General features: G+C 51.2%; 6 protein-coding genes across 6 annotated transcripts; 3 read left to right on the forward strand and 3 right to left on the reverse strand.

The window, feature by feature from the left end:
* Positions 1-607: 607 nt before the first annotated feature.
* ASPBRDRAFT_43948 (3-keto-steroid reductase) lies at positions 608-2,416 on the forward strand. The gene is made up of 2 exons (XM_067625091.1): positions 608-953; positions 1,057-2,416. The coding sequence occupies exons 1-2, from the start codon at positions 889-891 to the stop codon at positions 2,315-2,317; spliced, it is 1,326 nt and encodes a 441-aa protein (XP_067478284.1). The 5' UTR covers positions 608-888; the 3' UTR covers positions 2,318-2,416.
* On the reverse strand, positions 2,391-2,922 carry ASPBRDRAFT_601265 (uncharacterized protein). Its single transcript, XM_067628172.1, has 2 exons — positions 2,889-2,922; positions 2,391-2,787 (listed from the first exon to the last, which is right to left on the reverse strand). Exon 2 carries the CDS (start codon positions 2,717-2,719, stop codon positions 2,465-2,467), a length of 255 nt encoding a protein of 84 aa, XP_067478285.1. The 5' UTR covers positions 2,720-2,787; positions 2,889-2,922; the 3' UTR covers positions 2,391-2,464.
* Positions 2,923-2,956: 34 nt separating this feature from the next.
* Positions 2,957-4,336, reverse strand: ASPBRDRAFT_196573 (mannose-1-phosphate guanyltransferase; the record flags this gene model as incomplete). Its single annotated transcript, XM_067621006.1, has 5 exons — positions 2,957-2,976; positions 3,033-3,909; positions 3,969-4,115; positions 4,229-4,272; positions 4,330-4,336. 5 exons carry the CDS (start codon positions 4,334-4,336, stop codon positions 2,957-2,959), a joined length of 1,095 nt encoding a protein of 364 aa, XP_067478286.1.
* Positions 4,337-5,472: 1,136 nt separating this feature from the next.
* On the reverse strand, positions 5,473-7,072 carry ASPBRDRAFT_43951 (uncharacterized protein). Its single transcript, XM_067625092.1, has one exon. The coding sequence runs from the start codon at positions 6,823-6,825 to the stop codon at positions 5,722-5,724; it is 1,104 nt and encodes a 367-aa protein (XP_067478287.1). The 5' UTR covers positions 6,826-7,072; the 3' UTR covers positions 5,473-5,721.
* Positions 7,073-7,671: 599 nt separating this feature from the next.
* On the forward strand, positions 7,672-10,314 carry ASPBRDRAFT_196575 (i-AAA protease YME1; the record flags this gene model as incomplete). The annotated part of the gene is made up of 5 exons (XM_067621007.1): positions 7,672-7,701; positions 7,764-7,907; positions 7,966-8,080; positions 8,139-9,871; positions 9,922-10,314. 5 exons carry the CDS (start codon positions 7,672-7,674, stop codon positions 10,312-10,314), a joined length of 2,415 nt encoding a protein of 804 aa, XP_067478288.1.
* Positions 10,315-11,476: 1,162 nt separating this feature from the next.
* Positions 11,477-11,902, forward strand: ASPBRDRAFT_179032 (uncharacterized protein; the record flags this gene model as incomplete). The annotated part of the gene is made up of 1 exon (XM_067619894.1): positions 11,477-11,902. One exon carries the CDS (start codon positions 11,477-11,479, stop codon positions 11,900-11,902), a length of 426 nt encoding a protein of 141 aa, XP_067478289.1.
* Between the last annotated feature and the right edge of the window lie 402 nt (positions 11,903-12,304).

A 12,304-nucleotide genomic window follows, 5' to 3' on the forward strand; every position in this document is an offset into this window, starting at 1 on the left:
TGTGACGATGACTGGATGGGTATAAGAGCCGCATCGATGTTGATGAGGAACTATCTATCACCTATTGCGTGTGTGAGAGTGTGTACTAGTCTGTATGTAGGTTGAACTTACTTCGGTGTAGAATGATCTATCAGGTGAAGACAGAGTGTAGTTATACGAGGTGGTAGGGGGTCTGGTTGGTCGGTTTGTGTGATGGGGAGATTTTTGGTTTTGCCGGGGTTGGATTTAAGTTTAAGAGGAACAGGTAGTTGGATGGTTTGGATGGTAAAGGTGGCGAGGTTCGTAAGATATCATTTACTCGATTTGGTGGTTACTATTTGGTCATAAGGTTGGGTGGTATGGTACATGTTGAAGTTAGTAGAAGTATACAGGCGATGGATTGAAGGTAGATCGACTCGAAAGAGGTGAGTATGTATTTGTTCTTACAATCATGGTATTCTGCCATGAGTATCTTCAAGTAGTAGGTGCTGTTATCTATTCATATCTTTGTACTAGTACTACTAAGCGATAATATAAGCATTCCGTTGTATACTAGATTGGGTGTATGTGAAGCTATCCAGACCATACATGCTCATGCCATATAGTATGAAATCTTAGCACAGACAGCTATTCCTCCGACCATCATCAATCATACGTCATTCATACTTCCATACATTCATTATTATCTCATCTACTACACATCAAACACAATCAACACGCCTGTACAATCTGTACCTGACTACTCATAGTCACATGACCCTCATCCATGGATCGCATATCAGCACCTTACATAATCACCCCTTATCGGAGATTTATACAATCCCCAATTATTCTTCAGCAGGCCAGCACCAGCTTCACCTACAAACCGCGGCAATTCCCCGTTTACGCCACCAAGATTAGGCCCTCACAATGGCCGAACTAGCCCAGGATGACCTGCAGAATCAATTCTACGTGCTAGTAACCGGCGCAAACAGGTACCCATCCCTCAATTGCACCATCCCCAACTCATCCCTAGAACCACCATCACAACCACAACCACCAAACATACCAAACTAACAACAAGATACAACCATCTAGTGGCCTCGGCCTCGCCATTTGCGCCCGGCTAATAACCGACTTTCTAACCACACACCCCTCAACCCACCACCTAACAATAATCTTCACCACGCGGAGCTCCAAAAAAGCCACCTCCACGCTCCACCACCTCCAAACCCTCCTCCCACCCATATCATCCCCCACCAATTCCTCCAGAATCACCCTCCACCCGGAAACCGTCGACCTCTCCTACCTCCCCTCCGTCCGGGCCCTCTCCCAGCGCCTTACCAAGACCATCCCCAAACTCGACTCCATCATCCTGAACGCCGGCATCGGCGGCTGGACGGGGATCGACTGGCCGCGCGCAATCTGGGGCACCCTCACCGACCTAGTGCATAGCGTATCATGGTTCGCGCACAAGATCGCCCCCGTGGGGATGATCACTCCGCCGCAGACCACACACAATGTATCTAATGAGCCGCGACTGGGAAGTGTCTTCACGGCAAACGTATTCGGTCACTACATGCTTTCGCATAATGTCATGGGACTATTACGGAAATCTACCCAGCCGGGACGGGTTATCTGGGTATCGAGTATCGAGGCCACCGTGAAGCATTTCAATGTGGATGATTTGCAGGGGTTGAGGACCAAAGTTCCATATGAGAGTTCCAAGACGTTGACGGATATTTTGGCGTTGACGGCGGAGTCACCGTCGACGAGGAAGTGGGTGGAGGGGTTCTATAGTCCCCCTGATAAGGGGGATAATGGTGGTGGTGATGTTGATGAAAAGGGTATGCAACCTCGCATGTACCTCTCCCACCCAGGTGTCTGCGGAACAGGTATCCTCCCGCTGGCGCTCCCGCTATTCTGGGCGATGATCGTGTCGTTTTATATTGCGCGCATGCTGGGGTCGCCGTGGCATACGTTGTCGACGTATGCGGGGGCGTGTGCACCGGTGTGGTTGGCTGTGAGCCGGCAGGAGGAGCTGGATAGTGCGGAGGAGGTGTATCGGGCTCATGGCGGCGGGAAGGTGAAATGGGGGTCGTCGTGTGATCGGTTGGGGAGGGATAGCGCTGTTTCGACGGAGGTGGATGGCTGGGGACATGGAGGAGTGGTTGGGGAGGCGGTGGTGATGGAGGATCGGTGTCGGAGGAGGAAGCGCGGGGCGACCGATTTGACGGCGGAGGAGAAGGTCGAGTTTGAGGAGTTGGGGCGGAAGTGTTGGCAGGGGATGGAGGAGTTGAGGGTGCAATGGGATGAGATTTTGGAGAGGGACGAGAAAGAGGCTGGTGCTACTGCTTGATATTACCATAGCTTGATTCTCATAGAGGGGGTGGTGGAGGGTTCGGGCATACTGCATCTACTGCATACTGCATACTATATACTGTATAATAGAATAGAGATAATTGATTGATTCTTTTCTGATCCTGCCTCCCGTATTTACATTCCTTTAACCATGTCCACATACGTCATTAAAATCAGATAGAGTATTAGTCCATGTGCTCACCATCCCTCGGGGAAACAAGGTAGCAGAACGAAAAAGCCGGTAAATAAAAGAAGCAACAGCACTGGTGACACGCAGTACGTCGGAAAAAGATGCGGGAGAGCAAGGAGGTCCGAGATCAAGAGACCTCGGGAGATTGATTATAAGGGGTGTAAGGATGACCCGAATCAGACACGCTTCTACCATCAAGGCCTCTAGCATGCGGACACGGACGAGCACAAGACGAAAATAAGAATGGACGGGTGCGAGATGGGAGATGTTTCAGAGGCGTAGACCGCAATGTATCCAAGCAGCATCCGGTGTTGTCTAGAACCTCGGTTGGGGGTTCTACACTGCTCGAAAGAAAGACACGATCAACTCCGGTTTCTATGCATCTGGTGACTTCAAGTGTAGGTGGTGTATATCGAAGGGTGAAAGGGCATGTCGACGTGATGAGGATTACATGATGATAGCAGGAACTAAAAGTGATCAAAATTAGCAATGAAGCCCATGGGAACATAGACAATTCACTCACCATCAACATTCTGCTTGATGCTCTTGTGGGGCAAGATGGAACCACCGTTAACATAGACTTCGTCGGCAATGGTGACATCGTCACCGAGCACCGTGACGTTCTCCAGACGAGCCCAGCGGCCCACCGAGCTGTTCCAGCCAACAATGGTCGACTTGACCCACGCGTGGTCCTTGACCTTGCTGTTCTCCATCAGGACGCAGCGCTGCAGACGCACACCGTCACCGACCACTACATTGGGTCCAATCACAACGTTGGGGCCGATGCGGCAGTTCTTGCCAATCTTGGCAGAGGGATCAACCATGACATTGCCGCCATACACATAAGGCTCGCTGTTGGGGGCGAGCAGCTTCGAGTTGCGCTTAGCCAGAGAGGTGAGGTAGAGGCAGGTACCGCTGAGGAAATCCTTGGGCTGACCAACGTCCATCCAGAAGCCCTCCAGGTCAAAGGAGTGCAGCTGACCATCCTTGCAGATGGCGGGGAAGGTCTCCTGCTCGATGGAGGTGGGGCGCAGCTCGATACGGTTCAGCACGCTGGGGTTCAGGATGTAGATACCGGCGTTGATACGGTTGCCGACGAACTCAACGGGCTTCTCGACGAAGCGGTCGATGCGCGAGGGGTGGTTGGGCTTGTGGACGACGACACCGTACTTGGAGGGCTCGTCGACCTTGGTGACAACAATGGTACCCTCGTTGCCGTGGCTCTTGTGGAACTCGGCCAGCTCCTTGAAGGGGAAGTCACAGATAATATCGGAGTTCAGGACGAAAAACGGGCTGTCGTCCTTGCCCAGAATCTTCTCCGCCAACTTCAGGGGACCAGCCGTGCCGAGGGGTTCGGATTCCACCGAGAATTCAATCTTCACATTGTAGATTTCTTCGTACTAGGGGCGACTGTGAGCATTTCGCGGGAAGGCAATCCGTGCAGCTAGGGCAATTGTACCTTCTTCAGGGTCGACACCATGACATCGGGGCGGTAGTTGACGGCCAGGACGATATCTGTGACACCAGCAGCAGCCAAGCTCTCAACCTGGTGCAGGATCATGGGGCGGTTGGCGAATTCGACCAAAGGCTTAGGGAGGGTCAAGGTCTAAGCAGCATTGCGAAAAATTAGCTTGTGTCTTGTGTGCTTTCTCACGGTTCTTCCATGAATCGACTGGTATGTTCGACGTCACGATCGTCGGCGGGGGGCGATCAACTCACCAGAGGACGCAGACGGGTACCGAAACCGCCGACGAGAATGAGGGCTAGATAGTCAATGGTCAGCAAGTCAGGAGTAACCATTCAATAGACTCGGAACATACCCTTCATGGTTGCTGTAGGGGGGTATTAATTGTAGGGAAGAGTAGCGATCGGGAGGGGTCGAGGCTCGCTCCAAACGAATGACCGGAGCAAAGAATGAGATGGACAGGTGGAACAAAAGCCCGCCGACGGAAGAGGGGGGGTAAAGGGAAAGGTGGAGAGAGTGTATGGAAGAGGAGAGGAAGCAGGAAGTTTCCAACGATCCAAAAGGGGGGATGTTGGAGAGATTAGATTTGATCGATTGATTGAAGCGGATGGTCACAGACGGGGAAGAGAAAGGAAAGGAGAAAAAGAACGGTCGGGATATAATATAAGAACGAGGAGGAGGCAGAAAGAGAAAGAGGAGACCACCTGGCGTTGCGATTCGGGGAGAGCGGGCCGTAATGGCTGTGTATGTACGGGCCGGTAAGTTATGGGCAAGTCAAAAAAAGAGGTCACTGGCAAGAAAGACCCCTTAAAGCGTGCAGTGAGTAACTACTAGTTACTAGTAGCAGAGTCGCAGAGTTACAGCCTTGTGACTTGACCCCCAATTACCAGCAATGGCACGCACCAGGAACACCGGGTTCGACCAGTGCACGTTTGCGGCCGCGCCACTGCCCAGCAGGCATTGCCGCTAAGGGTATAGTCGGGTATCGTACGGCCTAGAACCAACTAATCACTGCGGCGGGTTCAGGTGCACCCGGTGGGGCGGCAGTGCCCCCTGAATTACAGCTCCATAAATTTGTAGTTGTCTTCATCTTGATTACATGATTTTTTTTAATTATGATCAGTTATGAGGATGGTCATTATGCAATTCTTGCTTCGGGTTACGAAACCTCGCATAGCAGGATCATGATGATGATAGTACTCAGTAAACTTACAGCTGATGCACGGTTGACGCAAGTACGTGCATACACTCCTAAATCAATTGTTGGTGGGAAAGGGGAAAGAAGAGAGAAAGAATAGTAGAAGAACTAGTAACCCATTCGGAACTACTTACTCCCCAACCGCCATCACAGTATCCAATGAATGATACTTGGCCACCGATGGCGTTCAAACTGTCGGGTTGCATCCCCTCTCTTTACTGACTAGCACAACGTAGTACCTCCCTTGGCGGGTTACCCAGAATGTATGCGGGAGGAATAAGCATCAATTCCATCCGTGTCTCCTGATCACCCAATTTTCTTTGTTGCCGCCCTTTCCTAACGTCCCCCATTGTGGTCACGGGTTCATTAAGGCTGGTGGCAGGTTTCATGAGCGCCTCACAACTGCAGGTTAAACAAGGACTTTGATGAATCAAGAATCTAAAGAGATCAGGGAAGATACAGAATTCCCAGCCGAGTATATAGATAATAGACAGCAGACCTTACTCCAGGCCATACTCTATATATAAACTACCACTCTTGCTTGCCTGCTCACTCCTGCGTGTCGGGGGGCAGGGAATGGCCCTTTGCAGCCCGGCCACGTGTAAAAGGCCCCCGGCCCCCATCACCGCCTACCGGATCCAACATAAATCTCCTGATCCACTCGCGCACCTTGCTCACCTTCATCAGCGGCAGATCTTCCTCACGCTTAGCTGCAGGGTCCTGCTGAATATCCCGGAGTTGCTTCGCACTGTAGAGCCCGCCCGCTTCAGTTACGTCGAGTCGTTGGCGGTGCAGCAGGTTAACCTTGGTGACCCCTTTCCTCAAACTCTGCCCGTAGACCCGTTCTCGGAAGGAGCTCAGTCCTACCATCCGCATCAGAACAATGTCCCGCGGACGCAGCGTTGCCAATGACACCCCCAGCGCGCCTCCTTCGTCGTCACCTTCCCCAGCCATGACCGCATGATTCGCAGGAGGGAGCCAGAACGTAACCCCAAACCCACTTCTTGTATCATCCCCAACCACCACCTCAACCAGATCCAGCTCCTGCTTCCATTGCCGCGTTACCACCCGGCGTGGAGGGTGGATGGCGATAATCGCCACAATCAGATTCACCGTCATCGTCTGCGGCACGATCGAATTCAAGTATGTCGCAGTGGGAATATCCCGGAGATCACTGAGGGGCCCTTGGATCGGTAACCCTGGTGTTGGCCCGTCCTTCTCGCTGCTTGTCGCAACAGAGGTCCCGGTTGATAAGCCGCTGCTTCGCATGGAATCGCCAGAATGAAACCCCGGGGTCGAGATCTCCGAGGTTTCGTGAACGGTAAATGAATGGTTGTAGAACTGAGAGAGCACTGAGTCGTCCGGCATTGTCTGCGACGTCCCATCAGGGACTGCGATGTCCCGTATAGTGAGGAAGCGAGCATCTCGACCTGGTTCCCACCTGTAGATTTCTGGGAGCAGCTCCGGGCTGCGCAGGTCCTGCAATAGTCTCCATTTCACGGGCGGAGTATCGGGGAAGGGCCAATGGCCTCCATCTGGCGTATCCAGGCTATGAAATGGAGATATCGGTGCGTTCAGCAGCTCCTCTTCATTCCACTGAAGATTTCGCAACGTGGGCGCACCCATGAGGAAGATGACCCTTTTCGACATCATGAATGTCGGATAGCGGGGTTCATGCCACAGGGCATATTAGTTGAAGCGACGTTCGCTGCTCTCCAGATTATATATGTCGGAACACGTTGCCGGGAATTGTTTAGACTGGAGGCAGGTCCAAGATAGAAAGATTCGGTCCAGAGACGCTAAGAGAGGAAGGTGCATTTAAGTGTCTAACCCTCAGCTGCGTTGTCAACGCGCCTGACGTGCGTGTCCAATTATATAGTTTGTGACAAAGAATAGGCACAGTTGAGCTTGAATCTATGATGATGTTCTAGTCATCGGTATCCGATCTGAACCACGGGTTGTAGACAGGCAACGACTCATGTTGTATGGTACGGCGTATACGATCCAGAAAGCGGATTGAAGATCGTGCGCGGCCATCATCGTCATGGCACAAGTACAATTGAAGAAGTCATGACGCAGGTATATCTGATATATGGCCGTGTCAACAGCGGGAATAATTCCGGGGAGCTCTGGTGGTGCAGCCTTCTAGAACCCATCCATGCGGGCGGGGAAATTTGGGGAAAGGCGTGGAATCCGATGTTGCATGCCTGAGGCACACAGGCTGCTGGCTACGGGGGGCGACAGCAGCCGGCAGGGCACCGGGTCGGCAGTCGAATTTCGCCGCCGAGCATCGACCATCCAGGCATCGTCATTGGTTTGGCCTCCTCTTCTTCCCTCTCTTCATCTCAAATCTGTCGTCTGGTTGTGGTCGGGGATGGCATGTATCTTGATTAAGGATTGATCTCATCGTCATCGTTACTGTGCCCCACCCTCTCCCTATCGCGCCGAAGGGTTACTATCATCAACCTCGCGGCCAAGTGCCGCTTAGCTCGGACAACCATGGCCTTCCAAGTCCCCTTCCCCAAGCCGGTAAGTCGGGCTATCTGCCCACGCTCGAACCTGATGTCGCTGACTAGTGACTCCCCCGCCAGGGTCTTGCGGCTGTGACCTCAGATCTCTGGCCGTCAATGACACGGTTGTTGAATGCGCCCCGAAATAACGTCGAACACGCCTCCCGCTCCGGATATGCCGCCCCTCAGCCCTCCCAACGCGCGGTTGCGGAAGCAACCTCCTCGGTATGGCTTGCTAGTCGGCCGTTATAATGATGGAATTAGTGCGCTGATATACGCATAGGGATCAACTGGTGTCCAGTTGCCGGAGTTTTTGGCTACTGTGTCTTCCGAAGCTTTGAAGGCAAGCATCTTCAGCAAGACTATCCAAAGCGGATGGTCTCGCTCCTTGCTCCATGGTATATATTTCCCTTCATATGATTGAGGAGCCTGATCTAAATGGATTTGCTCTTTCAGGAACCACAATGTGGACCTCCCGGTCTCTTGCTACCCGTCATTTTGCCTCGCCCGCTGCTCGTTCCTACTCTACGATATCCCTGTCCTTCAACCGTCTTCGCCACGCTCCTAAAGTCCAAGGTCTCTCCCGGTTACAGCAACAGCGTTTTTTGTTTGGTGGTTCTTCTCACAACCTGTTGGCGCAGAAGGAGAAGACTGCCAACAACAACCCTAGCAGCGCAAACGCTCAGAATGCTTTCTACCAGGCCCTCCTCCGTGCAAACCACCCTGCCATTGTTGTTGAACGGTACAAAAGCGGTCACTTTGCCACGAATGCGGCTACGGATGAACTCTACATGAAAGCCTTGCAACGCGTTGGTGGCGTGGATTCTGCGGTAGCAGTCCCTGCGTCCGGCCAGGCCGTCAGCCCCGAGCGGCTGCAAGCCATCGGCCAGGCCGTCGCAACCCAGTTTCACGGTGGACAATTCGGTTCTTCGACACACTACGGAACAGCAGTCAAGCAGACCGGCACTGGAAACAAGGAAGATCCTCTGCACGTGGTTGTGGAGGAATCGACCGGAAGTGCTGTCTTCAGATGGGTCAAGTTCCTGTTCTACTTCGCCTTCTTTGCTTATCTCTCTCTGGTTATGATCACGATCTTGGTTGAAACGACTGGTGCTTTGAAGAACATCAGGGGCCCGCAGAACAGCGAAGCTCAGCCTCAGCAGCAGACTGTCCGTTTCACTGATGTGCATGGTTGCGATGAAGCCAAGGAAGAACTCCAGGAACTCGTCGAATTCCTCACTAACCCCGAACGTTTCTCCTCGCTTGGTGGCAAGCTGCCCAAGGGTGTTCTCCTGGTTGGTCCTCCTGGTACCGGAAAGACTTTGCTGGCTCGTGCTGTTGCAGGAGAGGCTGGTGTCCCCTTCTTCTACATGTCTGGCTCTGAATTCGACGAGGTCTACGTGGGTGTCGGTGCCAAGCGCGTTCGTGAATTGTTCACTCAGGCTCGCAGCAAGTCCCCTGCCATCATCTTCATTGATGAATTGGATGCCATTGGTGCCAAGAGAAACGAGAGGGATGCTGCCTACGTGAAGCAAACCTTGAACCAGTTGCTTACCGAACTCGACGGCTTCTCCCAAAGCAGCGGGGTGATTATCATTGCCGCAACCAACTACCCTCAACTTCTGGATAAAGCTCTCACGCGTCCCGGTCGCTTTGATCGCAAGGTGACTGTTGGCCTTCCTGACGTCCGTGGCCGTATGGATATTCTCCGACACCACATGAAGGATGTCCAGATCAGCATGGATGTTGATGTTGGTGTCATTGCTCGTGGTACTCCTGGTTTCTCTGGTGCTGATCTGGAGAACCTCGTTAACCAAGCCGCCATCTATGCCAGCCGTAACAAGCAAACCAAGGTTGGCCCGAAGGACTTTGACTGGGCTAAGGACAAGATCATGATGGGTGCCGAGGCTCGCAGCCGTATCATCCAGGACAAGGACAAGCTCCTCACTGCCTACCACGAGGCCGGTCACGCTCTTGTTGCTTACTTCTCTCCTTCCTCTACGCCTTTGTACAAGATTACCATTGTTCCTCGGGGCATGGCCTTGGGTGTGACTCACTTCCTGCCTGAGATGGACATGGTGTCGAGAAACTACACTGAATACCTTTCGGATATCGACGTCTCCATGGGCGGTAAGGCTGCCGAGGAGCTGGTTTTTGGCCCCGACAAAGTTACCAGTGGAATCTCTGCGGTAGGTCTTAGAACATAAGCTACAATGACTCAGTTACTGACAGATATTAGGACATCCAACAAGCCACCGAAACCGCCTTTACCTTGGTCACCCGTTTTGGTTACTCCAAGAAGCTCGGAAATGTGGACCTGTCGAGCAACTATGACAGCCTGTCATCGGAGACAAAGCAGGAGATTGAATCCGAAGTCCGTCGTTTAGTCGAAGAGGGTCGTGTCCGCGCCAGCAATATCTTGACCGAAAAGCGGGAGGAGCTGGAGCTCTTGACCAAAGCCTTGATTGAATACGAGACACTGACAAAGGAGGAGATGGAGAAAGTTCTGCGAGGCGAGAAACTCGACAAGCTGCAGTCAGCTCCCGCAGCGCCGCTGAAATTGCCCGAAGCCCTACAGACAGCCCGGCTAAATCCACCTACAGTGGCCAGCGAAAATTCCGTCCAGGAATAAGCGACATCTTACCTCTGTTCATCCTTTTATTTTACGATCATCGCCTGTTACAGCTACAATATCATAGGAATGTTCTGATATGCAACCCCCTGTTATCCTTTCTCGTCTGCATGTGTCATATGTATCGAAACAACCCAAATACCATCATCTACCTATCTTCTCACCTAACTCATCGATACGGTGGTCTTGAGATCGTGACCATCCCTCACCAAATGCTCCTCGCCAAATGCTTTGGTCTCTTCTCGTCTCTATCTCCTTCTCGGTCCTTGTATTCACCGCGAAATTCTCATTTCCGTCCCGCTTATCTCTTCTCTTTCTGTTTCTCTTTTCTTGTTTAATCTCAATGCTTTGGTTTAAAGACTGGGTGGCAGGCATACAGGTGAATTTGGCACTATTGTATTATTTACATACGTACATATAGCGTGCATCGAATTCAATATGAACTTGCACTTCGCATGGATCCCCAATGGAAAGTCTACTAGTTATCGGCAATTTCTGACTGGGGAATTCACATCTTCAGTGATCAGAACACGAGGAGGCGGACTATGTCCGTTAGCAGCATCAATTACTCGGGGTCATCTGCGCAAACTCGAAGTCGAGAACTGTGGGACAGTGGGACAGTCTCGTACTACATGAATCCCTCCATTGAGCTCGCTTCCATCGATGCTCGTCAAAAGATCTAGACCGAAAGTATTGCGCGGTGTTGTCCGGTGTGATGGCGAAACTACTACCGTTTGCAAATAAGCTCACAACTAAGCATCTCTGTTTGACATCTCCGGTTACAAGGAACCTTGAAACCTTGAAACCTTGAAAACCTTCCCATATTTTGCACTCATCGGGTGACTTCTCGACTCAACTCGACTCAATCAACAACCGTGGTAAAAAATAAAAAGACAACACTTATAATTGCCAAGAGCTGAAAACGTCGAATCTATCTTGTTCAGAGTCAACAACCATCGCGCGAATCCGAACGTATATGACGCTAGGTTCCAGAAGATGTGAATCTCTAGAAAATGATAAATAGCGGCTGATAGTATCCTCTGTTCAAAAGTGTTCTTGTGAAATCCCAAACTACTTTTTGAGAAAAGGCAACATCAAACTTGAATCTTTTATCCAATTCATCCAATATCATCTTGCTTCAGGCTACGCACGCTGCCTCATTATGCAAGGAAACAATCTCCAGCAGGAAGTCAATTTTCAAAGGCCATATTATGCCCATCTCACACAATTGAACAAAGGAAACGGCGCGGGCGACTGGCACCGATGGCTTGTGGCCGCCGCCACTCGCAACGACATGATCACTTTTTTTAAAGGGCTGCAAAAGTACGCGAACACCCAGGATGCGAAGATTAGGGAGGTTCAACCGATCCACCTGGCGTGGTGGACTTTTGACGCCCCAGAAGGTTATGATGTCAGGGAACTCCTCAAACAGATCTACCGGTTGAATCCCTCTTGGTATAAAAATATCGATGAGTTGAGTGCTAGTCGGGGTAAAATCAATGTTACGATTTTGGATGATGCTGGAGGGAGGAGTTGGCCCATCCTTCCTCCTCAGGATACGTCTCTTGCTGAGTTTAAAAATAGTTAAAAAGTGTACCTAGCGCTGCCCTGTGGGTATTGTCCCATGATCTTTACTACTCAGTTTATTGTCATGTGAATTAAAAAGTTTACCGGAACTACCACCGCCTGGGATCCATTGTAGTACCCTGTAGACTGTAGCTCCTAGTTGAGAGTTGAGGGTCAATAAGGAACACTATTAAATCAACCACTGCGTAGCAGACCAGGTAATGCATGTATGTACATTAACAAACATCGTCAAAAAGAAAAGACAAGCTGCGCGAATAGAACGGCACTCGCTTAATTTGCTGTAACATGGGAGAAAAGACCAAAAAGATGAACAATAGCAATGCGTTATCATTACAGCCTCTGCCTTTCACCAGCCACCCAACCATTTCATGTCATATCGGACTTTGAATCAACCCTTATAGGA

This window comes from Aspergillus brasiliensis, assembly GCF_001889945.1.
Source record: "Aspergillus brasiliensis CBS 101740 unplaced genomic scaffold ASPBRscaffold_7, whole genome shotgun sequence".
Lineage (NCBI taxonomy): Eukaryota > Fungi > Ascomycota > Eurotiomycetes > Eurotiales > Aspergillaceae > Aspergillus > Aspergillus brasiliensis.

Coding starts and splice junctions, on each gene's coding strand:
- ASPBRDRAFT_601265 (XM_067628172.1), bottom strand. CDS start 2,719: ATGCTAGAGGCCTTGATGGTAGAAGCGTGTCTGATTCGGGTCATCCTT.
- ASPBRDRAFT_43948 (XM_067625091.1), top strand. CDS start 889: ATGGCCGAACTAGCCCAGGATGACCTGCAGAATCAATTCTACGTGCTA. Junction 954..1,056: donor CTAGTAACCGGCGCAAACAG/GTACCCATCCCT, acceptor ACAACCATCTAG/TGGCCTCGGCCTCGCCATTT.
- ASPBRDRAFT_43951 (XM_067625092.1), bottom strand. CDS start 6,825: ATGATGTCGAAAAGGGTCATCTTCCTCATGGGTGCGCCCACGTTGCGA.